At 38.3% G+C, this 27,790-nt stretch overlaps 1 protein-coding gene across 3 annotated transcripts; it reads left to right on the forward strand.

The window, feature by feature from the left end:
* Positions 1–1,418: 1,418 nt before the first annotated feature.
* LOC149549198 (uncharacterized) lies at positions 1,419–27,790 on the forward strand. 3 transcript variants are annotated; one of them, XM_089792619.1, is made up of 3 exons: positions 1,419–2,235; positions 2,515–2,671; positions 24,533–24,923. In XM_089792619.1, the coding sequence occupies exons 1-2, from the start codon at positions 1,561–1,563 to the stop codon at positions 2,629–2,631; spliced, it is 792 nt and encodes a 263-aa protein (XP_089648745.1). In that variant the 5' UTR covers positions 1,419–1,560; the 3' UTR covers positions 2,632–2,671; positions 24,533–24,923. The 3 variants fall into 3 exon arrangements, with proteins under 3 accessions (XP_089648745.1, XP_089648746.1, XP_089648744.1); XM_089792620.1 differs by lacking the exon at positions 24,533–24,923 and adding an exon at positions 27,548–27,790 and having other exon boundaries at positions 1,434–2,235; XM_089792618.1 differs by lacking the exon at positions 24,533–24,923 and adding an exon at positions 26,235–26,542 and having other exon boundaries at positions 1,435–2,235.

The raw sequence follows: 27,790 nt of genomic DNA on the forward strand, positions 1-27,790 counted from the left end.
ACACTTAACAAACTTAATTCATGCATAAAATATGTCAGCTCATCAATCCTCATCTTCAACACATTTTGACTATTTTGTAAATTCAACCATGTCGGCCTCAAATCTTGATTATTTCTCAAACTATTAATTTGCTGACACTTGGTCACCACTATGTTCTTCAGCTTGATCATCACTAGGTAGCTCAATCACTATTGATCAGTCTCACTTGGGTTGCATTGGCTTGCTATACCATCACTGTACTCAGTCATTACTTCAGTCTTCCTTCATCTTGCTTGGTCATTACCATCACTAGACTAATACTTAAGATCTTTAATCTTTTGTTCGGTAATGTTTAACATCTTCATTGACCTAATAACTTGTTGCTCGGTCAAGCTCATGTTTTACTTAACTTCTTACCTTCTATCAATCATCTCTTCTACACTTCAACTCATATTTCTTCTTTACTTAATACAATGATCAAACAACATATTATCTTGTCAAATACTAATTGATCAAGTGCCTTTTGTAGTTCCATTATAATTACTCTTCTTTACTCAACCACTTTACTAGTTCATCTTCTTAACTCTCTTTTCAAATCCTCTTCATCAATCAAATAATACGACACTCTATACTAACATCAAATGTCTTACCAGTACGGTTTGACATCAATGCCAACTTGACAATTATTTGAATTGTAGTTCCAACAGTGAAGACACAATAGCCAAACATGATATGAACGTTAATTACTATGACACCAATGAAGTGACTTGACCACAACACTATGTGTCCGTAAAATAAACTCTTAAATTATCATTTTAACTATACATTTAAAAATAATATTATACCATAACTCTTAAGTTATCATTATTATTTTTGCTTCATAAGATGCAACTACCTAGAGGCCTCAATGGGTCACATTGCTTGTTGAAACCCATGAGCACATTACCAAAGCGAAGACATGATAGCCAACCATGATATGAACCTTAATTACAATGACTCCAATGAAGTGACTTGACCACAACACTATGTGACTTGACTACAACATGAATCATGACATCAACATCATAACTCTTATGTTATCATTTTGTTTTTTTGCTCATAAGGCACAATCACCTAGAGGCCTCAAAGGGCACATCACTTGTTCAAACCCATGAACACATTGACATAATAGCCAAATATCCAAGCATAATATAAACCTTAATATCATGACACCAATAAAACAACTATACATTTAGAGAAAAAAAACAAAACTTTACCCTAAGTTTATTAGAACTTGTATCTATTTAACATACAAAACACATTGAAAGGTGATGCCTATTGTTACTTCATAAATTTGTTATATTTTACTAAATTCAATACACATGCTTCCATATTTTACCTAATAATTATTTTCCGTGGAAGAAAAAAACAGAGTAGTTGCAAAGGAATTAGTTCATCACCTCAAGCCTCGCTAATCCTGGCCTTCCACATTGTAAATTAGGCACGACTATTAATAAAACCCTTCCCGCCCTGGCTAGTTAAATGTCTTGAAAACAGGAAAAACATACTGGAGTTTATGTGTAGCAGAAAAAAAATAGAGAGATGGGAGTCGACAATTGCTCTTCCTCCGCCACGGAATCATCAAAACTGGCCCAAATCGTAAATGGGGATGTTGAAGAATTCAACAAAGACCTGGCATACAACAACAATGGGAGATGGGAGGTGGAAGAGGCCTTAGTTTGGGACTCCAAAAAACAGGCGGAATGGAGCGCCCCTGCCTCGAAGGCTTTTAAGCCTCCTCTCACGCTTGAGCTTCAGCTGCAGCTAGACGCTGCCAGGGCCTTTAAACTCCTTTTCTTCACAGGTCGCGAGGACGAATCCGGCCACTTCTCCAGTGACTCTGAAGAAGAGGAAGATCAAGAAGAAGAAGAAGAACAAGGAGGAGGAGGAAGCTCTGCTGCCCTCGTTGACAGGGAAAACGAGGTTCGGAGCTATTTTGAGAGTGCCCTGAAGGAGAACGAAGAGCTCAGAAGACTATATGTGGAGAATTGTAAGCAGGGCCTTTTCCAGTGCGCAGTTTGCGCTGCAACAAATGGAAAGGTGTGGAGAATTTATCCAAACTGCGCGGGGCTCGTCCAGCATTCGATGACTGTCCTGCACACAAAGAGCAAGGCCGCTCACCGGGGTTATGGTCGCGCAATATGTGGTCTTTTGGGCTGGGATTGTGATAAATTTTTAGGCCTTCTTGGAATTAAAAAGTTTAAATCTCTCAACTTGGTAATCATTCTTCTATTTTCTCTATCATAATTGTCATGAATTAGGGTTTGCATAAAGGGAGGAAATGCTGTGTGGGATGTTAAACACTGAGAAATTTGAGGAAACAGGAGGAAATGCCATTCTGGTTTAAGGTCTTTGGTTCAGTTCAAGTGAGCATGCATGTTAAATGCTTTTGGATTAGACTGATTTTATTTTACTAGGATGCAATTGAGATGAAAGCGAAATGGCTTTGCTGTAGAGGCGGACTTTATTGACAAGTTTGTTATATTCGTTTTTCAGAGTTCCAAGGAAGAGGAGTATGACAAGGAAACTGATTCTATTGGTGAAATGACTGGTTTTGGTGAGAATGATGCACATGAGAACCCCAAGGAGGCTGAAGAAGAAAACCCACTTTAGCCAAAACGCTCAGAGGAGTCTATTTCTAAGTGATTATGAGGTATATATATTTGTTTCTGTTTCTTTTTTCTGTTTCCACTGGGTGTGTTGTTCACTGCAGTGCTTTGTGTTATCGTGGTATGGAGTAAGACGATGGATCGTCTTTTTAAATTTGTGGGGACAAACAGGGAACACAATTTTTTATGCTATTTTTTTCAATGCACCGCAACCTCAAGTCACATGTTTTGGTTTATGAGCGGTCTTATGACCTCTTTATTATTATCTGCATTATGGGCTACCCTATTATTCTATTATTCTATGCAAACCAGTTCTATGAAACCCTATACCATTACACATGGGAATTTTGCGAGGATAGTTTTACTACCTGTTTGCATTTTCATGTCTATAATATCCCTTTGTCTTGTTTTTTACATGCCATCTCCTTTACTGGGGTAATGCCACAGAGAAGCCGGGTTTGGAATACCAAGGCATGAGGGACATCTATTCTGCCTAGGTCATACAATATTATCCATTCTGGTGAAGTGTACGAAGATTAAAATCTCTGGCAGGTAGCAGGGGATTCTCTGACAGAAAAAAACTCACGTAGTCAAATTCAGAAGCATTCAGAAAATACATTTTATTGGACTGTGAAAATGTAATGTCGTTAAGTAGTGATCTCTATACTTGATCGACAAACCACAGAATTCATTTGACATTCCATGTGGAGGATTACGATTTGATGAGATCGACGTAGGATATCTTTGAATTCTCTATCTGAACAGAGATTCTTATGGTTCATTTTTATGGGAATTTTATATAAATTGACCCAGGCACGTTCATGAGAATCTATTTAGGCTCTATTTTAGGAAGCATCGCTTTTTAGAAAGTGAGTTTATTTTCCGAAGTGTATTCTGCAAGTCTTGGATTATGTTTTTGCTTTTGCCAAATAGTTCTAAAAACTTAGAACCAAATATTTGTAAAATTTTAATGTGGAGATATCTATTAGGAGTCAATTGAAAGATTTTCTCACCTTTTCCTCCTTGCTTGGTAGAAGTTGTCACAAATATCTGAGTAAGATTAGAAAAGTACTTCCAAAATTGGTTAAGAACCACTTGGCTTGTCTTAATTAATTGCCTTTGTGGCAATCAAGCAAGTAGTAGTTTGCTTTTGCAATCACAGTGAAATTGAGCACGAAGCAAGGTATCATCGATTACTAATCGATATAATTTTAGGATTATATAGTATTATACCTTTGGAATGAGTGACAAAATCATCCTCTCCCAAGTGAGATACCCCTTGAAGCTCGTTACCTAGTTAACATTTTTAAGTTGCACCCAAAAGTCCAATTAAAAAAAATGTTGGGATGCACAATTTGGAGAATTGTGGAAGGCTAATAATGATGGGCTTGAACTTGTGGTGTTGTTGGTTTCGAAACTTACCACTTATCCAAGCCAAGGGAAATGTGATTACCAAAAAGGATGACATACTTTAGGCATAGTGTGCCTTGAATTTGACATTAGCATGAAGGATATCTTGAATGCTATCACAGACTTTAGACCATTGATTTTGGTGATGATAGTAAGTAGAGAGAGTAAGTAACTAGTAGTTGAGAAGCTTTGTACAATAATTTTTAAAACTGACTTAAGAAACAAGAGTTTGGATCATGAATATGGGGCGTAGCTTGCTTGGATAGGATATGGATTTCCTTTATTGGAAAAGTAAAAGAAGCATTCGTAGCTATGAGGAAAGGAAAGAGACAGTCTTGACCAATTGAATCAGGTTTTAGAGCCACTAGACTAGACTAACACACCGAACCTGAACCTTCGGCCACACCTTATGATACCGATTGATTGATGGAACTGACTTGGCAGGTCCAGTCCATGGTTTGTCTAACCAAGCCCCAATGAATCAATCTATCCAGTCACTATTGCAGCTGCCCCTGAGCGGTACCTTGCAATTGCTTTGAGCGTGTTGGGCTTGTGACAAAGCCTAAGAATCATATGCGTTGATGAATCTTTGACATTTTCTAGAAGTATCACATGATAATTGTTTTCCTATTTGTAGAACCCTTGGTAGAGCATATGTTTCTCCATGGTTTGGGAAAAGGATGGTAGGAAACACGGGGGTTCTTTTCTAAGATAATAGGGGATGCAAGAACTTTTCTTAATGGAGAACAAATAAAAAGTAGGGGGAATTTAAAAGTACAGAATATTTCAAATATTTACATGATAAGGCATATATGCAGTCACCATATGCAATGCATAACCGTAAAATGGAACACAAGCTGAATTGAGAATTCACACTTTTACTGTACAGTCATTTTAATTTGAGTCTTTATTAACAATGTGCATTTATGTAATACAACAATAGGAGAAGTTTAAAATGTTGCAAGTGCAAAATGACAAGATATAGACAATCTAAGGTCTATTGCTTCCACACCTTTGCCTTCACCTTTCTTAAATCAAAGTGAGGCTTTGAATTTTGTTTCATTGTGAATATTTGGGACTGCCTCATCCAAAGAAACATCAAACAATTGGTGCCTCCTCTTCAATCTTTGTGGTGCCTGTGGAATCGACTTCCCATTGTAAAGTTGGAGTTTGGAATCTCGAAGTTGCAAGGCATCATGTCCAACTACCAACCTCTCTACTTGTTGAGAGGCAATCTTGTTCCTTTTGGTAGAGGGGATGAAGTGTTATGTGGATCAATTTTTTATTTTATTTTTTCTACAGTAGAGAAATTGGCAACTTGTGAAAGGGTGAGTGGCAAGCATCCTCAATGTAATGTCCCCATCTTTTTAGCCTCTCAATGGAGTTCTTAGCCTTTCATGCTTTGAAGGCTAAGTGGAGAAATAAGGTGAAATAATTTAATTAATTTCTTATAAAGTCATTAAATAATTTAAAAATTAAAAGGTGACTTTATATTTAATTAATTTAATTAAAAAGTGACAAATAAATATTAAATCATAAGTCACAAAAATAATATTATATTATATGGAAAAGGGAATCTTCTAGAAGCACAACTAATTATTGTTGGAAAGGAGGAAGCTTCTAGAAAAGTGCAATAAAATAATATTTTATGTTCTTCTAGAAGGGGTGAAGTAATAGAATAAATAGAGGAGAGAGCCTCATTGTAGGGCATCCAGGTTTGATATTGACATTTGCTTGTGCACTTGTGGAGCCAAGGGTTTCTGTAGGACATTTCAGTCATTGAGAATGATAATTCTCTTTGATTGGCAACTTTGAGGCTGTGAAACTATCAGTTGATATTGTTGCATTTATTGGAGGTGATATTTCAGTCATCTCATTGAAGCTTATTGAGTTTTTGCAGCAATTCATGAAGATGCTACAGGAATCGTGAATAGTGTTATTGCTACAATGGTAATGAATAGTATTGCTACAATGTTGTGAACAATACCGCTACAATGCATGACAAATTCTGATCAGTTTTAAAGCTCCCTACCAATCTTAGGTTCCCTTCACTTTATCTTCATGTTTATGCATTATCTGAAAATACATCTACATGGTTCTGTATGGATAGTCTAGTTAGATTGTTGAAGGCATTGTAACCTGATCTTATATCAGCAAAATATCAATTTTGAAGTTTGAAATATAATGTTAGTTTGCATGCCAACTGTTTGATATAATGTCACTTGGCTATAAGTGTTAATTTGCATTGAATAGATGTCATATATTGCATCAAGAAAAAAACAAAAAAAGAGTTGCATTTCATGTTAGGTGTAGACTAAGCAGAAGAGAAGTCATTTTTCAGTCATCCTATGATATTAGAAGTCATCTTTCTTATTCTGAAAACAAACTGAAAATAAAATCAGTCATATATCCCTTTGCTGTACAAGTGTATGACTAAATTTTTAAAAGCAAATATAGCAAGTTTCAATCAGAGTTGGACAGGGATATTACAGATTTGGACAGGATATTACAGTGGTATCAGAGCTTTCATCCTGCCATCCTGTGATCAGTCAAATAGTAGACAAGTGAGAGAGAAATCAGATATTATAACGGGGAACAATGGAGACAACAATATCAGAATCCTCAGGTTGAAGGGGATACATTCTCAGAAGCATTAAGAGAAAGAGATACCGGCAAAACAGTTCAAATCTTAGAAGCATTAAGAGAAAGAGATACCGGCGAAACAGTTCAAAATATGGCAGAAGAAGAAAATAGGGATGCAAGAGCTGAAAGGAAATTTGATACTAGATATGATGTCACGTTTATTAGCAAAAATGGATCAACAAGCTACTCAAAACAAAACATAGCTGAACATAGTGGAATTAATGAGGAAAGGTCTATACATTGCGCTGAAGATACTAGAGGATTAGCCTTTAGGCCTCTTTTTCCCACCTTTACACCAAGAGAAGAACAACCACATGCTGCTCCAGCTGTTTCTTTTGGAGACGAAGCTAGAGAGGCCTACTTGGAGTATACCACTCTCCCTCCTGATATGAGAGAAATATGGACATTTGATCAATTCATGAAGCAAAGAAATAGGAGAGGAGGAAGGAATGATCACTATGCTCCAAGAAATGACTATCAACAAACACTTGTAAGATTTCCATGCCTTACTATGATGGAAGTAACAAATGCACAGCTAGGTCTTGGGTTCAAAAGCTTGATAATTATCTTTCTTTGAGACCAATGCCTGAAGAGGATGCCATAATATTTGCCACACTACATCTTGAAGGAGCTGCTCACGAGTGGTGGTATCATGGGTTAGTCACTCTTGGACACAACCTTATCGATACATATGAGGAGTTTACCAATAGGCTGATTGAAAGGTTTGATGTCAAAGATCCTGAGGTGAGTTTCCGTGAATTTGCACAACTAAAATAGCATGGTTCCCTTGATGCTTATGTGAATGACTTCCAATAGTTATCAGTCATGGTTCCTAACATCAGTGAAAGAAGATTGGTGGTCTTATTCATGGAAGGATTGATGGAGCCATTGAAGGGTTGGTTGAAAGCTTTCGATCCTCCCTCACTACAGGAAGCAATGAAGAAGGCACGAAGCATGGAGTTCACTGCCCCTACCAACAAGTTTACATCAAAGGGAACATTTTCCAATCGTGACAACAAGAAGTTTCCTAAGATGGAGGACAAGGTAAAGGTAAGTCTACTTTTTTGTTTGACCGTGAGACTCTTAATTCTTTAAGGAAGAGGAAATTATGCTTCTATTGTAAGGGACTATATGAGATTAACCACGACTGCCCTATGAAACCTAAGGGGAAGTCAAATCTTGCAATGTGGGCACTAATTGAAGATTCTGATTCAGGCTAGCAATTTGAAATTAATGATTTAGAATCAAAAAAATCAGAACATGATGAAGAATTAGAGGAAGAAGTGAAGCTTAAAGAGGCTCGTCTCACAAGTATTCCAGCGAGAAGGGTCTTTTAGGATGCGAGGGGTTCTTGCTGGTCAAAAGATTATTACCCTTCTTGATACAGGTGCGACACACAATTTCATTGATGTTAGGCTTGTTGAGTGGCCTACTCCGATGAATCTATCGCAACTTAGAGGATTTTTGGGCTTATGTGGATTCTGTCGCAGATTTGTCAATGGGTCTTCTCGCTATGTAGGACCACTCACAGATTTTACCAAGAAAGGGGCTTTTGTTTGGACTTGTGAGGCACAAGAATGCTTTGAGATGTTCAAACGACTTATGACTACTTGCCTAGTGCTTGCATTGTCTAATTTCATTATACCCTTTGAGTTGTAGTGTGACACTTCAAGTGAGGGGATTGGAGCTGTTCTTATGCAAGACAAACATCCAATTGCATATGAGAGCAGGAAGCTGAGAGGTCCTGAGAGGAGCTACAGTATATATGACAAGGAAATGTTGGCCATTATGCATGCATTGGCCAAGTTCAAGCAGTACTTAGTGGGCAGTAAGTTCGTTGTAAAAACAAACCATAATAGCTTGAGACATTTCCTTGGGCAGTGGGATCTTAATGACCATCAACAAAAGTGGGTAAGCAAGTTGCAATCTTATGATTTTGACATTTCTTTTGTCAAAGGTTCACAGAATATAGTCGCTGATGCCTTGTCTCACCGACCACAGCTGAGCTCTATGGCTGAGGTTTCAAAGGATTGGAGTCATTTGAATGTGGCAGAATATGCTAAAGATTCTTGGGCTTTAGGTATTATTGATGGGTCATTGCAGGATGATAGGTACACGGTGGTGAATGATCTTATCATTTACAAGGGGAGGATCTTCTTGACTCCAGGATTAGGAGTAAAGAACATAGTATTGAAGTCCTTTCATGATTCACCATTGGCAGGCCATCTCGGGTATTTCAAAACCTATCGACAAGTTCGGGAGAGGTTCACTTGGAAGGAACTAAAATTTGATGTTCTACGATATGTTAGGGAGTATGTTGTTTGTCAGTAGAACAAACAGGACCATACATATCCTGCTGGTTTATTACAGCCACTTCCAATTCCAGACAGGAAGTGGGAATGTATATCCATGGTTTTCATCACAGGGTTGACAAAAGCGCAAGGTAAGGATTGCGTATATGTGGTGGTTGATCGCTTGACCAAGTTTGCACATTTCTTTCTGGTCACTATTTCATATTCAGCCACACAGGTTGCTGAACTATTTTTTCGTGAGGTGTTTAGATTGCATGGATTACCACGAAACATTGTTAGTGACCGAGACAGTTGGATTATGAGCAATTTTTGGCAGGAGCTTTTTAGATTGTGTGGGATCGAGCTTTCTCCAATTACTAGTTACCACCCTCAGACAGATGGATAGACGAAGATAGTCAACAAATGGGTGGAAGGGTACCTCAGAAATTATATTGCTAGGCAGCAAAAAGGGTGGGTTAAGTGGATATACCTTTGTGAGTACTACTACAATACCACTTACCATCTTTCTATTTAGATGACACCATTCATGGCCTTGTATGGTTATGAGGCTCCTAGCTTTCTTGATTTGTTGATGAGTGATAGTAGAGTGCCTAGTGTTGGAGACATGTTACAGGAAAATCAGGATATCATGAGGGCTCTTCGTGAAAACATCCGAAAGGCACAAAACCAACAAAAACAGTATGCAGATCAGAAGAGAGTGGAATGCTCTTTTGAGGTTGGGGACATGGTGTATTTGATGTTGCAGCCCTACAGACAACGTACTCTCAAGAAGAGTGGTGCAGAGAAGCTCAAGCTGCAATACTATGGACCCTTCAAGGTCATTAGGCGTGTGGGTGAGGTGGCTTAGGAGCTAGAGTTGTCGGCGGATAGCAAAGTGCACAATATTTTCCATGTATCACGCCTCAAGAAGGCATTGGGACATCATGTGGTTCCTTTTGTAGTTCTACCACCCTTAGATGATGAGGGTAAGTTGATTTTGATACTAGAGGCTATATTAGATTTTAGAGAGAAGCAGTTGAGAAGCCGTGTCATTAGAGAATATTTGATTAAATGGAGGGACCTACCTATTGAGGATGCTACATGGGAGAGTGAAGAGATTTTGCAACATCCAGAGTTGTGCAATTTGCAGAGGGGCGGATTGTAATGTCCCCATCGTTTTAGCCTCTCAATGGAGTTCTTAGCCTTTCATTCTTTGAAGGCTAAGTGGAGAAATAAGGTGAAATAATTCAATTAATTTCTTATAAAGTCATTAAATAATTTAAAAATTGAAAGGCGACTTTATATTTAATTAATTGAATTAAAAAGTGACTAAAATAAATATTAAATCATAAGTCACTAAAATAATATTATATTATATGGAAAAGGGAATCTTCTAGAAGCACAACTAATTATTGTTGGAAAGGAGGAAGCTTCTAGAAAAGTGCAATAAAATACTATTTTATGTTCTTCTAGAAGGGGTGAAGGAATAGAATAAATAGAGGAGAGAGCCTCATTGTAGGGCATCTAGATTTGTTATTGACATTTACTTGTGCACTTGTGGAGCCAAGGGTTTCTGCAGGACATTTCAGTCATTGAGAACGATAATTCTCTTTGATTGACAACTTTGAGGCTGTGAAACTATCAGTTGATATTGTTGCATTTGCTGGAGGTGATATTTCAGTCATCTCATTGAAGCTTATTGAGTTTTTGCAGCAATTCATGAAGACGCTACAGGAATCGTGAATAGTGTTATCGCTACAATGGTTGTGAATAGTATTGCTACAATGCTGTGAACAATATCGCTACAGTGCATGACAGATTCTGATTAGTTTTAAAGATGCCTACCAATCTCAGGTTCCCTTAATTTTATCTCCATGTTTATGCATTATCTGAAAATACATCTACATGGTTCTGTATGGATAGTCTAGTTAGATTGTTGAAGGCATTGTAACCTGATTTTATATCAGCAAAATATCAATTTTGAAGTTTGAAATATAATGTTAGTTTGCATGCCAACTGTTTGACATAATGTCACTTGGCTGTAAGTGTTAATTTGCATTGAATAGATGTTATATATTGCATCAAGAAAAAAATAAAAAAAGAGTTGCATTTCATGGTAGGTGTAGACTAAGCAAAAGAGAAGTCATTTTTCAGTCATCCTATGATATTAGAAGTCATCTTTCTTATTCTGAAAACTGTTAGGAACCTGTGTGTTCCTTTTGTTTATTTTGTTAGAGTAGTGTTGTTGGACGCATATGCTTTGTAAGTCGTTCCGTGAGTATATTTTATTATCCCACATGCATAGGTAGTATTACTTTTCTAGATCGTACCCAGTATATAAGAATAGGTTGAGGCCCTTGATGGGTACGGACGAATTTATTGTATTGAGCTTGCTCAAAGGAGGTTACCCCCTCGAAGTGGCCTGCGATCAGTTGATTCATTCTGAGTTCTGCTATCACTTGGTATTCTGTTATTTCGAGCATTCTCACGATATTGCTATAAGGAGGTTCTTCACATCTGGTATCAGAGCACTCTCTTGGGCTCGCTGGGTGGAAATTATATCAAATTTTTTTTCTGTCGTGGCCTTCAGGTTCCTCTCACTTCTAATATCTCTTTTCAGTTGTTCTGTCTGTGAGTGAATTTTTCTAAGTCGACTGTTCAAAAGAAAAAGAATTAAAAAAAAAAAAAAAAAAAAAAAAAAAAAAAAAAAAAAAAGTAAAGTAAATTTTTTTCTGTTTTTTAGTCGTAGCTTCCTTGTTTGCTTTCTGTTTCTGCTCATACTTTCGCAGAACGTCTGCAATATCATTTCGCATACTTCCTTCCTTGGCGACCCAACCCCAAATTTTACATATCAAAGCCCTAAATCCCTCATTTATCTAATTTTAGGGTTTGCCCTATCTTTTTCACCTCTCATCCAATCGCCACCAAACTGAGCCACAAGATTCGATTCCTCATTTTGCTCCCTTATCCCTCTTGGACTGTTCGCCTCATTTCGCCTCCCTACCCTTGAAACCCTCATTTTTCTTTTTCCCTTGTCCTCAGGTAGTCTCCCACCACCCGTCGAACACCCATTTCCTATATGAGTTTTACCCAAATCCAAGTTTGCCGTAACTAAAAAAGTTTTTGTTTCTCATCTTCTACCCATTCCTAAAAAAAAAAAAAAAAAAAAAAAAAAAAAAAAAAAAAAAAAAAAAAAACCTTGTTTTATGGTTGTTACGCGTACAGGAGCAAAAATCATGGAAGAGGAAATTGCATCCCTCAAAACCAAACTTCAAGATCTGGATGACAAAATTTTGGGTCTTAACTTTCAGCAGTCAGCCATGAGCCGAAACCATTCAGGAGATACTGGGTCCTCTTCTGGCAATTTCCGTGGACCAAAGCTTGATTTTCCACGCTTCGATGGTTCTGATCCGACTGGATGGATCTATAGGGCAAAGCAGTATTTCAGCTTGCATAATACTTTGGATAACCACAAAGTCCCCCTTGCATCTTTTCATTTGGAACATGAAGCTCTTCAATGGTTCCGTTGGTACATCAAGGCTAATGTAGGCCCAACGTGGAGCGAATTGTGCACCCTCATTTTGGAGCGCTTTGGCCCTAGTTCCTTTGATGATTTCACAGGAGCACTCACTAAACTGCGTCAAACAGGCACTGTAAGAGAATACCAGACAGAGTTTGAAAAATTAGCTAATCACACAGAGGGCTTGTCTGATGAATTCTTCCGTAGTTGTTTTGTCAGTGGTCTGAAGGATGCACTTCGCTCAGAAGTCAAAATGTTTCGACCTACTACAATGATGGAAGCCCTTGGGTTGGCTAAGTTAGCGGAAGACAAGATTAGTGCTCTACAACGCTCCAGATCTAATTTTGTTCCATTCAGAAATACAGGTTCTCACAACCCTCCAGTCATACCAGCTCCCAGAACTACTCCGATCAAGCACTTGTCTGAAACAGAGATGCGAGTCAGGCGAGACAAAGGGCTTTGTTATAATTGTGATGAGAAATGGTCTCGGGGCCATAGATGTGTTCAGCAAAAGCTCTATCTCTTGGATGTGGATTCTCCACCGGAACTGGAAGAATATGTAGATGCTCAGGAAACAGTGGATGATGAGGTTGAGCCTCACCAGCCTGAACCTCCTTCACCAGAAGCTCCACCAGAGATATCTGTCCATGCTTTGGCAGGAGTCACTACTCCACAAACCATGCGGGTCCAGGGTTTCTTCAAGAAGATCTCTCTTACTATACTCATTGATTCTGGTAGCACTCATAACTTCATTGATCCACCAATAGCCAAACAGGCTGATTGCTTTATCCATCCCTGCTCTAGCTTTGAAGTCATGATTGCCAATGGGGGCACTTTACCTTGTAAAGGGAAATGTCGCAATGTGCGTCTCTCTATTGGAGATTATACCATGCGCTCTGACATGTTTGCCTTACCCTTAGGTGGCTGTGATGTGGTTTTGGGTGCCCAATGGTTACGCACTCTTGGCCCCATTCTCTGGGATTTTGCTGAACTTTGGATGCAGTTTTCAGCCGAGGGGCACCAACACACTTTGAAAGGCTTACAACCAGGGTCTCTCAGCATCATCAGTTCACACCGTATGGAAAAACTTCTTAAGAAGAATTCACATGGTGTCATCGCTCAGCTTCATTCCATTCAGATGCAGCCTTCAGCAGTCTCTAGCACTCCTGCCGATCTCCAACACATTTTGGACAAGTATTCTGGTATATTTGTTGAACCTGTGGGATTAACTCCTTCTCGTCCAGAGGACCACCGTATTCAGCTCCTTCCTGGCAGTGTTCCGCCCAACATCAGGCCCTACCGCTACCCATTTCATCAGAAGACCGAAATCGAGATACTTGTCCGTGACTTACTGAAGCAAGGTATTATTCGCCCTAGTACCAGTTCCTTTTCTTCTCCAGTTCTGCTTGTTCGCAAAAAAGATGGGTCATGGCGACTCTGCATTGATTTTCGAGCACTTAATCATCTCACTATAAAGGACAAGTTTCCCATTCCAGTTGTTGATGAACTTCTTGATGAACTTCATGGGGCTCATTTTTTCTCCAAGTTAGATCTTCGTTCTGGGTATCATCAAATTCGGGTTCATGAGGAGGATATACCTAAAACTGCCTTCCGCACACATGATGGTCACTATGAATTTTTAGTCATGCCCTTCGGCCTCACGAATGCTCCTTCAACATTTCAGGCAGTGATGAATAACATATTTCGACCATACCTCCGAAAATTCATTCTGGTCTTCTTTGATGATATCCTCATATATAGCAAAACTTGGGCTGAGCATCTCCATCATCTGGAGCTTGTCTTGCAACTTCTCTCTGATCATCAACTCTGTGCAAAACTATCTAAATGTGTGTTTGGCCAGGAGGAAGTGGAGTATCTCGGGCATATTGTTGCACACCATGGAGTGCGGGTGGATCCTACAAAAATAGATGCCATGAAAACTTGGCCGCATCCTAAAACTCTCAAGAGCCTTCGGGGTTTTTTGGGGTTGACTGGCTACTACCGCAAGTTTGTCAAAGATTACGGGAAAATTGCAGCACCATTGACAGCTCTGTTAAAAAAGGATGCCTTCTCCTGGACCCCTGTTGCTGAGACTGCATTTGAACAACTGAAACAGGCTATGTGCAGTACACCTGTTCTCGCGATGCCAGATTTTTCCAAACCCTTCACTATTGAGAGTGATGCTTGCGGCAATGGATTGGGTGCTGTTCTCCTGCAAGATGACCATCCTATTGCGTTCACTAGCAAAGCCCTCTCTGGTAAGAATCTAGCCCTCTCTACTTATGAAAAAGAAATGATGGCTATTTTGCATGCTGTACAGAAGTGGCGGCCATACCTCTTAGGGAGTCATTTTTGCATCAGAACCGATCACCAAAGTCTGAAATATTTCCTGGAACAACGGGTATCCTCTCCTACACAACAGAAATGGGTCAGCAAACTCATGGGGTATGATTATGAGATCACCTACAAGAAGGGTAAGGAGAATATTGTGGCAGATGCTCTTTCTCGCACATTTGATAATCAAGCTTCCCTTTCCGCTATTTCTATGCCCATTCCCAATTGGTTAGCATCTGTTCAGCAGGGCTATGACAGTGACTCTTCTTTATCTCAAATCATTCACCAGCTAGCCAATAATCCTTCTGCTATACCACATTACTCTTGGGATGGTGCTTCTCTTCGATACAAGGGTCGGTTAGTGCTTCCTCAGAACCCAGCTCTACATCAGGCTATTTTTTATGAACTCCATGCTTCTCCTTCAGCAGGGCACTCAGGCTTCCTCAAAACTTATGAGCGAGCAAGGAGAAACTTCTTTTGGAAAGGGATGAAACAGACGATTCAACAGATGGTGGCTGAATGTGATACTTGCCAACGCCACAAGGGTGAAACGACCCTCCTTCCTGGCTTGCTCGAACCATTGCCCATCCCTACACGGATTTGGACTGATATTTCTATGGATTTCATTGAAGGGCTTCCTAAATCCGGTGGCAAGACAGTGATCTTGGTTGTGGTTGATCGTCTCTCGACATATAGTCATTTTTGTGCCCTCAGCCACCCCTATACTGCCTCCTCTGTTGCACAAATCTTCATGGACCAGATATTTCGTCTTCATGGACTCCCTTCTTCCATTGTCTCTGATCGTGATGCAACTTTTACCAGTCATTTTTGGACTGAACTGTTTCAGAAAACTGGCACCAAACTGAAGATGAGTTCGGGCTATCACCCACAAACTGATGGTCAAACTGAAATTGTCAATAAATGCTTGGAAACTTATCTTCGTTGCTTCACTTCCGAGCAGCAACATCAGTGGGCCAAGTGGCTCCCTTTAGCTGAATGGTGGTACAATACCTCTTACCACACTGCCTCTAAAATGACTCCATATGAAGCAGTCTATGGTCAGGCACCTCCAGTGCTCCTTCCCTACACTCCCAACAGCTCACCAGTCCAGGCAGTTGACATAGTTCTCCGCAGCAGGGATCAGATTCTTCGTACCTTACAGGATAATCTTTACATGGCCCGTAATCGGATGAAACAGCAAGCAGATCAACACCGTTCTGAGCGATCATTTCAAGTTGGGGATATGGTTTTTCTTCGTCTACAGCCATACAAACAATCCTCCCTAAAGCTGAAAGGGCGTCATAAGCTGGCCCCAAAATTTTATGGGCCTTATAAGGTTCTGCAGAAGATTGGTTCAGTTGCTTATAAACTGGAACTTCCTCCTTCTTCCCGCATTCATCCAGTCTTTCATGTTTCTTGTCTAAAGAAAGTTCTGGGTACCACTGTCAGAGCACAAACTACTCTCCCTGAAATGGATACGGAAGGATCCATTATCCTGGAGCCGGTGGCAATCATTGACCAGCGCACTCGCCAGCTTCGCTCTCGCTCCATCTCTGAGGTCTTGATTCAGTGGCATGGCATGCAACCAGAGGATGCTACCTGGGAACCCCTTCTTCAGATTCAACAACAATTTCCACACCTTAAGCTTTGAGGACAAAGCTTTTTTCTAAGGGAGAGGGGATGTTAGGAACCTGTGTGTTCCTTTTGTTTATTTTGTTAGAGTAGTGTTGTTGGACGCATATGCTTTGTAAGTCGTCCCGTGAGTATATTTTATTATCCCACATGCATAGGTAGTATTACTTTTCTAGATCGTACCCAGTATATAAGAATAGGTTGAGGCCCTTGATGGGTACGGACGAATTTATTGTATTGAGCTTGCTCAAAGGAGGTTACCCCCTCGAAGTGGCCTGCGATCAGTTGATTCATTTTGAGTTCTGCTATCACTTGGTATTCTGTTATTTCGAGCATTCTCACGATATTGCTATAAGGAGGTTCTTCACAAAAACAAACTAAAAATAAAATCAGTCATATATTCCTCTGCTGTACAAGTGTTTGACAAAATTTCTAAAAGCAAATATAGCAAGTTTCAATCAGATTTGGACAAGGATATTACACTCAACCTTGATGCATCCTTGCCATGCCATGACCACCATCCAATAGGGTTGGATTGAATGGTGAATCATGAAGGTTAACATAAATAACTTGTTGAATGGTGAATCATGAAGGTTTACATAAATAGCTGTTGTGTTTTAAGTAATGCTGCCTATATTGAAATATGTTTGAGGTGCCTTCACTAACCTCTCTTCCATTGCATCATCATTAGGAGACACTTTTCTAGTCCTTGGTGCATACCATTTGAAATTTAGAGCATTGGTTCTCATATGAAATGGATTCTCATAGTTTCCACGACTTGGGATTTAGTGTCTATACACCATATGACGTGGGGAATTAATATTGTTACACCTTTGTCACAATAAGTTTGATATGCTTGTCATATCATCCCATATAGGAGTGTCACTTTGAATTGTTTGCATCATTTCTCACCATGTCGTCAAGCATCTATTAAATCTCTCCAAGACATGTACACCAAGTGAGATGAAGGAGCAAGCATATTTACAAACAAAAGCTTCAAAAAGGAATAAGATTATGAGACTAAATATAACAATAGTTTATGCTAATACACAAATGAATAAGGTTATCTTTTTAAAAATATTAACAAATTAAGAATAAAATAATACATAAAAATTTATCTTGCCTTTAGATGACTAATTACCACTAATTATAATCGAGGATCTTTGTTTCGTAGCTTTTTTCCCCTTACCAGTGTTTGAACAAGGCCATCTACCTGACTTTGAATCAACTCGTTATCATCTACAGAGGCTCCTACGCTAGAAGCATCTTCTCTAACAAATGAAATAATTAGAATATCCAGCTTCCATAGGTTTGAGGAATTCCTTCCTCAAAATGAACTTGGAGACTTTGAATCAACTTGTTATCATCTATAGAGGCTCCTACACTAGAAGCATCTTCTCTAACAAATGAAATAATTAGAATATCCAGCTTCCATAGGTTTGAGGAATTCCTTCCTCAAAATGAACTTGGAATCAACTCGTTATCATCTATAGAGGCTCCTACACTTGAAGCATCTTCTCTAGTAAATGAAGTAATTAGAATATCCGGCTTCCATAGGTTTGAAACTTTGAGGAATTCCTTCCTCAAAATGATCTTGGAGAGAGCAAGTGAGTTGTGGTGGTTGCAAATGAACATCTAAATCTCTCTAGCTTTTTTGGTCACTCTTTTCATCCAATCATGGCCTGTCAATTTGTTGTTCAATGGATGAACACATGGGTCCAAACGATATTTCTGTAAGCATCCTTCATATTAGTGCCTACTGATTTCATAGATATGCTGAATTAGTGATCTCTGGACGTGATTTGTGGCCCCAACCTCCTTGATGACCTCTTTCAAAATCTAAAATTGGAAGTCTATATTTTAAAACTTACTTCAGCAATCAAAGGCTCAAAAAGAAAAAGAACCAGTTGCACATATGACTATGATGTTGATGACTGGTTGATGTCTAATACCAGTCCGCTCATCCATAATAATAGAGCAATGTTTCCTTAAATAAGTTTCCTTTATGCTCCCGATCACCAAATTCACCTTAGAAAATTCCTTATCAAGGGGGCTAACTCGTAGTTTATGTTCTTCAGGGCCAAAACAAGGGGCTAACATAAAGTGTGTCCTCCAACACTAGTTTGAAATAGGGAGAACATGCCACACAAATGGGCAAAGAAAAATTGTAAATGGATGACTTTGCCACTTCTTGTGATTGCATGGTGAAAATACTTGCATTTGTCCTTAACTTCTCACCACCATTAATCTTCCTCTTCCCTTTTGCATACATGTTACCAATTTACCACTAACAACCATGGATGGTAAGTAGAATGTGTAGTCTTGATTGGCATTAGCATAACCTTAGAGCTTGCTTGGTCTTTATAAGTAGAAACCAAGAACTTCTTAGTTTAGTTATTTAATATTTGTCTAAAAACCTTAGTTCGTGTCCTGTAATGCTGGAAAGATGAATATATGCCTTGGTATAGCTCTTTTTGAAAGCTTTCTGACAAGAAACTCTATTTCCTGGCGAATTTAATTTTTGTCTTTAGCTGTTACAAATTGTAGAACTTTATGGGTTTGAAAGGACCTTTTGCAGGTGGTGTCATGAGGATGGAAGAGCACTAAATGACTAACGTGGCTGTCCTACTTCACCCACACCCACTCCCACACCTTGATGTACCCTAACAGAAAATTTTCCTCTTTTGTCCATTTGATGCTCACTACTGTCATTGCTGTTGCCCATGTTGCTTTCTGAAATCAAATAGAATGCACGTACAAACTGAAAATGGAGAATAATAGGGGGAAAAAACTTCAGCTCTTATAAAAGTATAACACATAAACACCTAACTCTGCTTCTACTCCCCTTCTCCTTAGTGGTTGCTCATGTTGCACCAAGAACCTTGGTTTGGTCTCTTAGCTGCCTTACTCTTCAAACAATCAAGATTTTTTTCACCAGTTCCGTTGCTACAATATTATTGAGTAATGTGGTTTTTAATGCACAAGGGGTTATGCTTTCTGTTTTAGGGTTAAGTGTTATGCAGGAGCTCGTAATGTACCTAGGGGTAGAGTATTATAGCGTATTAGGTAGTAATAAATAACATGTGGGGGTGCATCTGTTTTTTAATATTTATGTCATTCCAATAGTTAGAATTAAGTATTATAGTGTATTAGGTAGTAATAAATAATATGTGGGGGTGCATATGTTTTATTAGTCATTCCACTAGTTAGAATTAGGTATTTACCCACATGCATGTGATAGTAGAAGTTGTCTTCAGAAAGATTCTATATACTGTGATGACATCTCAATTGGAAGGCTTCTTGAAGATTCTTATTTGAATTTATGCTCTATTGGAAGGATTTCCCCCTCAAAGTAGCTTTTGTAGGGTGTTGCCCTACCTTAAGGATTTGATCATTTATGAATATATTGCATATTTCTATATTTTCTATTGAGGTTTATAACAGGGCTGTGGATTAAGACAACTGAATTATTTTACTTCAAATTGGATGTTTTTTTTTCTCAAATTCTTATTCAAATTGGATGATTTTTTTAAAACGCTTTTTTACTTCTTTAAAAGGGGTTGGCTGATCATCCTAAGATGGCTGACCATCCATAGGATAGTTGGGGAACATTGTATGATATCCTCAATTTTTTTGGACCATTTCACATGTGTTTTGAGGATGTTTCTTGTGCCAAGCAAGGGTTAGAGGATAACAAGAGGATGTTTCAAAGGCATCCCAACATCCCCAAAATATCTCCACTTGTGAAACCTGGAAAATGCTAGGGGATGTGTTCCCATGTACCCTTGTAGCCATTAAAGAAAGAATATTCAGTTTTTATCAGTTGTGGTTTTGAATGGGGTGGTGTAGCAATACTGGTGTAGGAGCACCTTAAGGTCTTTTTGAAAGATCTTCACGATTTTGGCTTGTAGGTAGTTCTAGCCAACCACCAAGGTAATAAGGACCATGGGTAGGGTCCCAAGAGAGGTGTGAGGTGTGCTTGTAGATAGGTGTTCTTAGAAGTTTGGTTTGTGGTCTTTTTCTTTAAACCTAATGCTAAAACCTAGAAAGTCAAACATGGGTCAAAGGTTGACCAAATCTCCAAAATGGAGTGTCAATGACACATTTGATGTTTTTAGGTGTTCTTGAGACCATATGATGTGATTTGGGTCAAGCTATGCAAGTTTGGATAGGGAATTGTCAAATGAGCAAAAAGTTGTAAAAGTTGCTCATGACAACATTTCCTAAAACTTAAGAAATCGCCTTAAGGGTGTTCTGAGCCCGACCTAAGGGTCCAAACATGTGGGGATAGGGTATATAAAGTCAGCAAAACCCTAACCTGACAGTTGGAGGTGGCATTGTATGGGTTGAGGTTTCGAAAGAACAAAGATTTGACTGTATTTTCATAACAGAGCCCTCATCCAGTCATGTATGGATTGAAAGGACTGAACTAATGTTTTGAGACTTCACTTTGTGTGGTGTACTTATCCTGTGTGGCATTGGTTTAGTGGTTTTGTACGACTGGTTAGCATTTTGTTAATTTCTTGTGTTTTGCTGATTTACTGTTCGGTTCAGAGTTAGTCTTGTAAATATGTGCTGCACTTGAATTCCCATGGTTGAACTACCATACCCTCTTGGAATCAAGTAGGGAACCCTGTATATAATGTAAAGATGGACTTTGGAGTCATGGTTTGCAAGATAGCTATTGTTACTAACAAGCCCTAGGCGAGTGCAGGGGGTACTTTGGCTAGGTGCTTGTACAGAACAGGAGCAAGAGGACTTGCTGAATGGATTGGATGTGCCAATCAAAGAGTGTAGAAGTGAAGGGGCATGTGTCGTAGACATGTGAATGCAAGGAGGAGTGTAGAGGTGGCCATTAAAGCACTTGTTGAGAGCAAAGAAACCAAATAGTGCCACATGCCCTAAAAACCCTGAAAAATAGGGGTTTGGTGAAAAACATATGTACAGACCCTTTGGGAAACTAAAACCTAGGAAATGTTGAAGCCTAGGAAGACCTTAGAGAGAATCCCTAACCAAGTTGGGGGCTTGTTTGGAGGAATTCAGAACTACTCCAAGAAAATTGGTTTGAGGAGGCCTAATTGGGGCAAAAAGGCTACAAGGCCTAAAACCTTGAACACCTAGGACTTGATAGAAAATCCAAAGATGAACCCAACAAAATGGATCAAAATGGGTTGAACCCAAGTCAGGAATAGTAAGGACACCTATTCCTAGCCCTAGAGCAGTTTGGAGGGAAAAAGTGGTTGAGTTGAGCCCATGAGTGCATAGTTGAGGTTTGAAGCATAGTAGATGTTTGAAGTTGGTGGAGAGTTCTAAAGGAAAGGGGTCTTAGAAGTGATCTCTGAGTAGGGTAAAGAAGAGTACCCTAGCAGGAACTACTAATAGGTCTTGGGAAGAGCTAGAGAGCTCTTGAGAGTTAGTTAGGACTCCCCATCAAATACTTTCATTTGAGATGTGATCTTGGGAAGAGCTAGAGAGCTCTTGAGAGTTAGTTAGGACTCCCCATCAAATACTTTCGTTTGAGATGTGATTGAGTGTTTGTGTGTTAGTTTTCACCCCTTAGAGCAATTTTGGTATGCATACACGCTTAAGTAGTTGATGGTGAAAAGGTTTAATCTCAACTTGGAGACAAGAAAACAACCCGTCAAAGAATTTCATTTGGTGAACTTCATAGGATCAAATTGGGCGGACTTGTCTAAAGTTTGTCAGAGACAAAAGGACACTGTTAATATTTCTTTAGTTGCTTTTCTATCAATTCAGATAAGGACAGGAGGTTGTACATTGTCTTTTTCAAATTAAACTTCAATCCAGTGATTTAAATTGACCCTTTTGAGATTTGATAATTTCTCACGGAAGTTCATTTTTACTAGCAACATGTAATCTTTTAAAATTTTCTGATTTAATATTCTTAATAAACTAGAGGGAGGTCAGTTAGCAGAGGTTTCTGTGTACAGACAGTTTTTCAGTTTTGTTATCAATCAAAAAATTGGTTATGTGATATCTATATTTCACGGGGAAGTGGTTAGCTATCATTCATAGAGAGGTAGTTAGTCTGTGATAAACAGACGTTCAAATAAAAAAATCTATTCATATAACAATAAAATATTCAATGTAAATAAAATAAAATAAAATAATGCTTAACAGTTCTGAAGTAAAGTAAAAAGGCTTTTTAGATAAAAAAATAAAGAAAAATATGTAACTAAAATAAATAATTCTTAAATAGGGGAAGAGATCCAGTAGCCTCTGGGGGTCCAATGATCGATACAGTATCTGTTATAGAAAGCCCCCAAAAATGATAGCACATGTACTAATAGCCGATCACACATGTACTAGTAGTTGATCATTTTTTAGCTTTCTTGGTTGCTGATTGGTCAATTTGTGCAAAAAGTACTTTTTTTTGGTGAGTGACTATTAGGAGGTGAACATAACGGTTCTGGGTGAACATTTTAAAATGACACTTTTAGACCACCTCACACTCTATGAGTTCTAAAGAGAGCTCTGTGAATGCAAAAAAGGCGAAAGGTTTGCTTTAAGCTCTTCAATCACCAATGGAGGAGGTTCACCAAAAAAATCAGCAAGTTTCAACTTACAGATTCGGAGTTCTAGGTGTGCGAAGTTAGCCGGGGTGGTTACTGGGTATCTTCACCTAGTTTTAAAGTAAAATAAAAATAATTCATGATATCTGTTGACCATTTTTTTTTGTGTTAACATAGTTAAAATAGCTGGGTTACATCACTGATGCAGAAGCCATTTGAGTTACCTTATAATTTTACAGTCTCAAATTCAGAAAACTATTGGGTAGCACCTGAGTAGCTACCTATTGATTACACTTAATTACAACTTGAAGTAACCTACAGTCTATAATATCTGTTAATACAAAAAGAGTCAAAATAAGCTTGAGAGACGTATCCTTCCAAACATCTGGTAATTGCCTGTCATTCCTCCTAATCCATATGTCAAGGGTGCTGTCTGTACATAAGGCACTTTGTTTGTATCAGCAGATCTATCTTCAGTACTTAATCCTTTGATGAACTGGTTCAGGTTATCAATTTCTCTATGACTGAGCATGTCCTTTTGAATAGGAAAGTATTCGCATGAAATTAGGTCCTTGTGGATCAAGGTTTGTCCCTCCTGCATCAGCACCATGAACCTGTCTCTGGAAATTTCTAAAGCAGGAGCAACCTATGACATGATTTGAAAATTTATGAGTTTACATCCAAACTCAGTAAGCTGTCTCCTTCTCTTTTGAAAAATCTCTCCATTCTGCTCCTTCCAAAGGAACCATAAGATTTCACAGGTTAAAACAGACCAGAAAGTATTAGCTTTAAGATCAATAGACTCCACAAAACCAGCTAAAATTTCACTCCAAGAAAGGCCAGGTCTACTGGTCCAAACAATGGGTGACCCAAAGAAGATGGACCAGACACCACGGGCATAAACACACTCAAATAATAGATGCTCAAAAGATGCTGGAACAGAACACACACCACACATAATAGGGCTACCTAATACACATGGCAAAGTGTTACCAACAACAAGTTTTCTCAAATCCAATAACCATCTAAAGCAAAAAAAATTATGGCTCCCAAAAAGAGTGCCAGAAAAAGTTAAACTGTCACGTAGAGATTGAACACCCCAACCCCCAGCCATGGTTCACCCTGTCAAAAATAGAACAATCATCCTTGAGCATATTATATATCTTCTTAGTAGAAACCTTACTAAGTTGATTGCCATCTTTCCATTTGATCCACTGTAAAAACCGATTAGTATTCATAATAGGCCCGGGGAAGAAGTTATCCACAGCTTTAGTAATAATAGAGTAAGTGGATAATTGATTAGTGGATGTGTGCAGATAATTACATCTATACAAAAATATCAAATTCTGTGATGTTTATTTCATGCTGTTAGATGAAGCTCAGAAATAGTCTTTGCAATTGTCACAATAACCTCACCATACTAGCATTTTGAATACATGCAATAACTTTGATTCACCAGTTCGAAAATGAATAAATTTGGCATTTGTTTTCATGTTGGTTTATTTAATTTCTTGAAAAATAAAATGCTGCTGTTTGTTCCAGGGCATCTGAAATTGTATAGAAATCCAGGTTCAACAAAGTGATTGCTTGGTATCTTGGACGATGATTGGGCAATTAATATGTAGTAATCTAAGAATGGAAGAGGAGTTTGAATGTACCCTCTTTTAACAGAATAAATTTGACATTTGTTTTCATGTTGATTTTTTTAATTTCTTGAAAGATAAAACTCTGTCATTTATTCCAGGGCATCTGAAATTGTATAGAAATCCATGTTCAACAAAGTGATTGCTTGGTATCTTGGATGATGGTTGGGCAATTAATATGTAGTAATCTAAGAATGGAAGAGGAGTTTGAATGGACCCTCTTTAACAGAATAAAATCCTATAACACGAAGTGCGTGGTAATAATTAATGCTAATTTCGGTTGGTAACAATCATCTGAAGCTTTATAGTAAACATCAATTGCCAAGGCAAAAGAGCACCATGCATTATTTCAAGCTTTTATTTATGTGAATGACAGTATGTTTTTTTACTTATGGATAATTCCAGTGTAACACCGGTACTGGGGTACGTTGGAACTGGGGGACACCGGGATGAGTTTTTGGTACAGGGGAAAATTGGCCTCATTTTGGCAAGTGGTGGATGGGGCAAGGAGGGGTGTTGTATAGTATACATATAGAACTTTAAATGCTAGTTATGAATTATGAAATGATGTCAGTAGAACATACCAAATTAAAATACTCGAATATGGCAAAATTGCAACATGAACTACAACCATTGAACATTCAACATATTAACAAAATACATACCCAATAGTAACATTCAGAAACCAGAATTCAAATAGAAATTCAAGTTCCCATCCCAGCGGTTGCATGGTTGCGGAATGGCAGAGGCGGGGGTACTTGGGTACTCATGTACCTGGTGCGGGGACGTCTCGGGGACTTAAAGGTTTGGGAGGGGTTGCGAGTCCCCATGTGACACTGGATAATTCTCACTTTATTCTGCTCTAATTTTGTATGGGTGATTGTGGTGTTGCCACACCCTTTCATTTTGTAAATTGTTTTTTATGACACAACTGGATAATTCTCACTTTATTCTGCTGTAATTTTGTATTGGTGATTGTTGTCTTGCTACACCCTTTCATTTTGTAAATTGTTTTTTATGATGCAGCTCTTACCTTTAATCTAGAATTTAGATGTATGTTCATGGTATGTGAATCGCCGACCTAGATGGTAATAAGACCATTGGAACCCTGTACCTCTTTTGTTTAAGAAATTCGATGAGGTTTGGTAAGTATATTCAAGCCATCTATCCAAGCAAACCATGATACATTTTGCTTACTTTGGTCTTGCAAATAAATCTAAGTTTTACTTGCTTTCCTCATCCTTTCTTCAAGAACCCATTTTCTAGGTTTTAACGCTGACAGGAGATTTGATAGAACCAAATAAATGCCAACTTTAGAAGAATCTCATATGATGTGCCAGATATATGCATTGAGTCACATACCAAGCTGTTTTAGCAATTAGTAGCAGTCTAGCAGATATATTATACATAATATTATTTTTCTAGGTCTGGTCACATGTCATTTCAGTTAAGTTCACAATTCCAAACCTCAAGTGAAAACTTGAGGTTGCAATGCTCTATTAATTTTTTAAACGATAGGAAAGAATAGCAATTATGATGTCTTGGCTCAGGATATTAAATTGAACATGTGGTTTTCTAATTTTCTAATTTTTTTTTGGCAGCTAATCTACCTCCCAAGTCTCTATGAAAGGCAAAGTTCTGATTTTGGAGTGAACTCTTTTTCGAAATTTAATGACTGTAATTCGTATTAATGGATTGGGGTCTTTTGTACATTCTGTAGATGATCTTTGACTCCTTATAAGTTGACATTAAACATATTGTAAATTGTGCCAAGAGCAGTAATTTTGAACCCAAGAGACGTACTTTTTAATGTTGCATGCATTTATGATATGTCTTTTCAAAGGGTTCCAATGGAACAATGTGATTGATTTTGTTCTCAGTAATTAAATTTTGTTGCTTCTTTTGGAAATCAGTTTCTTCAAGGATGTATTCTTCAAGTTTTGTGGATGAGGAACGCAGCAATGTTAAGGGTCTGTGATACAAATTTTTGTTTTGGGTGGAGTAAATGCAATATATTAAGTGGTTTGCATAGAACATTGCAAGTCGAGAAGTCAATATTGTTATAAACTGAGTGATTTACACAGATCACTGTATACTAAAGTCAGTTCTGTTGCAAAAACAAGCAAATTTACCATATTTCCTAATACTTCTAGGTTTACTCACCAGGGAGCGCTACATCAAACAACTTTGTTTTCCTTGTTGGCAAAATGGATGATACCATGTTCGGCAAATGCATATTTTGGCATAATATTGCTCATTCCATTTTTGTTGTCGACTGCTATTACAGTTTTGATTCTACACCATGTAACTGTTTCTTTTGTTAGTTCTGTGTGTTTTTGCTTCACCTAGAATACCCCCAAAACAATATGGTTCATTTTAGTTTTTATGGGTTTCAATCAGAAGAGAAGGGGGTGGGTGAATAGGGGCCAATTTGTCTCGACTACATTTGCATATTTAAATATACCAAATGCCCCAAGCTGGTATATCTGTTCATAAGTGGCACACATTGGGAATTGAGGAAGCATATTATGTGGCAAATAGGGTGTCTAATTTTTGTGTTTATCAATTATAATTCTGTTCATTCCATAGCCAGTCTTTGTGCATGTCCAACAAAGATTGGAATCAATAACTCTTGTACTTTAGCGTAACTTTTGAATAATGAAGAGACATCTTAATCTAGAAAAAGCTCGATATTATTAGGGCCTGTTTGTTTGGAATTCTCCAATAGTGGAATTAGTCAATTTAAGTTCTAAATTCGGACAAAGGTTTTTGGAATATGGCTTGAACTGTTTGGTTCAAGAGATGAGTGAGAGGATGTATTTTCTGCGTTTGGTTCCTAGAATTGGAATTGGAATAAGGTTTCATCTTCACCAATTACCATGTTGAATTTGTTTGTATTTTCATTGATTCGCAGGTTATGTTCCACCAAATCCTCGTTAATGAAAAGGCCTAATTCTTCGGCACATTTATTGACGGATAGGTCCAATTTCTCTAATAGTTCACTCATTGGAAGGCTGATTCCATCTACAGGCTCGTTGAAAGCTTGCAAATTAAGATCAATATCTAACGTGTTGGAATGCCATGCGGATATACAAAAAAATAAACACAAAGAGCACCACCACTAATATCATAATTTTAATTTTGGGATGAGATGATA

This window comes from Cupressus sempervirens, chromosome 7 (genome assembly GCF_028749045.1).
Source record: "Cupressus sempervirens isolate cs-2001-9-10 chromosome 7, ASM2874904v1, whole genome shotgun sequence".
Taxonomy (NCBI): domain Eukaryota; kingdom Viridiplantae; phylum Streptophyta; class Pinopsida; order Cupressales; family Cupressaceae; genus Cupressus; species Cupressus sempervirens.